This window comes from Merops nubicus, unplaced genomic scaffold (assembly GCF_000691845.1).
Source record: "Merops nubicus isolate BGI_N331 unplaced genomic scaffold, ASM69184v1 scaffold24411, whole genome shotgun sequence".
Lineage (NCBI taxonomy): Eukaryota > Metazoa > Chordata > Aves > Coraciiformes > Meropidae > Merops > Merops nubicus.
The window spans coordinates 4,274-5,430 of NW_008586611.1; the positions used below are offsets into that span (position 1 = coordinate 4,274).

The 1,157-nt window shown below is 57.6% G+C and overlaps 1 protein-coding gene across 1 annotated transcript in view; it reads left to right on the forward strand.

Moving 5' to 3' along the window:
• Positions 1-517: 517 nt before the first annotated feature.
• IGHMBP2 (immunoglobulin mu binding protein 2) overlaps positions 518-1,157 on the forward strand; it is a gene marked incomplete at both ends in the record, with an annotated part of 21,086 nt that continues 20,446 nt past the window's right edge. Inside the window, 2 exon segments of the mRNA XM_008948718.1 lie at positions 518-681; positions 1,056-1,157. Coding sequence (XP_008946966.1) covers positions 518-681; positions 1,056-1,157 — 266 coding nt within the window.

A 1,157-nucleotide genomic window follows, 5' to 3' on the forward strand; every position in this document is an offset into this window, starting at 1 on the left:
GCTTTTTCCACCAGTGCTGTGTGGGGTTTAACTGGAACAGGAGAGATTTGTTTGCAAGATCAACCACTCCCTCTCCTTGTTACTGAAGGTTTACTAAATATTCTGGCTCATCTTTAAAATAAACCCAGAGCACCTTCCACACCCAGAAGGTCCTACATGTGTGATGCTAGAGCACATAAAGGCCTCAGGGTGCTGAGGGGAGTCAGTACAGACTAGGCCATGTTCACAACTGACCCCTCGCTCCCTCTGACACACCACAGGGGAGGACTGAGGAGGGGAAGGCACAGATGCACGAGGGGCAGCCTGTTCTTTTGGAGAGCTTAACAAGCCTTTCACCAGTCTGGGCTCTTTCAGCCACCTCGGTGGGACAAGTGTCCCTTCCTCCCCAAGCAGGTTATTCTCATGATCAGATTGCTTTGGGCTACTGAGAGCTTCCTGTCTGTATTCATGGATTTGTGCTGCTCAGCGAGCACCCACGTGAGGGCTGAGGCCCCAGCCAGTCTCCCTGTCTCCCCAGAGCCTCTGAAGCTTTACAACGAGTCGCTGGACGCCTCGCAGAGGGAGGCTGTCTCCTTCTCCCTGGCACAGAGGGAGCTCGCCATCATCCACGGGCCCCCCGGCACAGGCAAGACCACCACGCTCATCGAGATCATCCTGCAGGCTGTACAGCAGGGCCTGAAGGTGAGTGCCAGAGCTGGGCTGCCCTGACACCGAGCACCTTGCTTTACTTGGCTAACTCACAGGGCCTGGTGGCTGCTGGAGCAGGTCCAGTAGCAGCTGGGCTCCATTGCAGGGACCAGGGGGTTTCCCCTATCAGTTGAAATTAGGTGCAAATAGAGGCCTCACAGCTCAGCTTTGCTGTTTATTGAAGACCCTGCACTAGTGCTTCAAAGCAAGGTGAGAGTTGCCTTTGCTGCCTGGAGGCTGTGGGGAGACCAGAGGTTTGTTCACCATGGATGTGTTGCTCTCTCTCTCTGCCACCTCCTCCTGCTGGGTCCCTGGCTGCAGCACCCCTGCCCCGGGCAGTGCCAAGCCCTGGGTTTCTCCCCTCACAGGTCCTGTGCTGTGCCCCATCCAACGTGGCCGTGGATAACCTGGTGGAGAGGCTGGCTGCCCACAGGGCCCGCGTCCTGCGGCTGGGGCACCCCGCCCGCCTG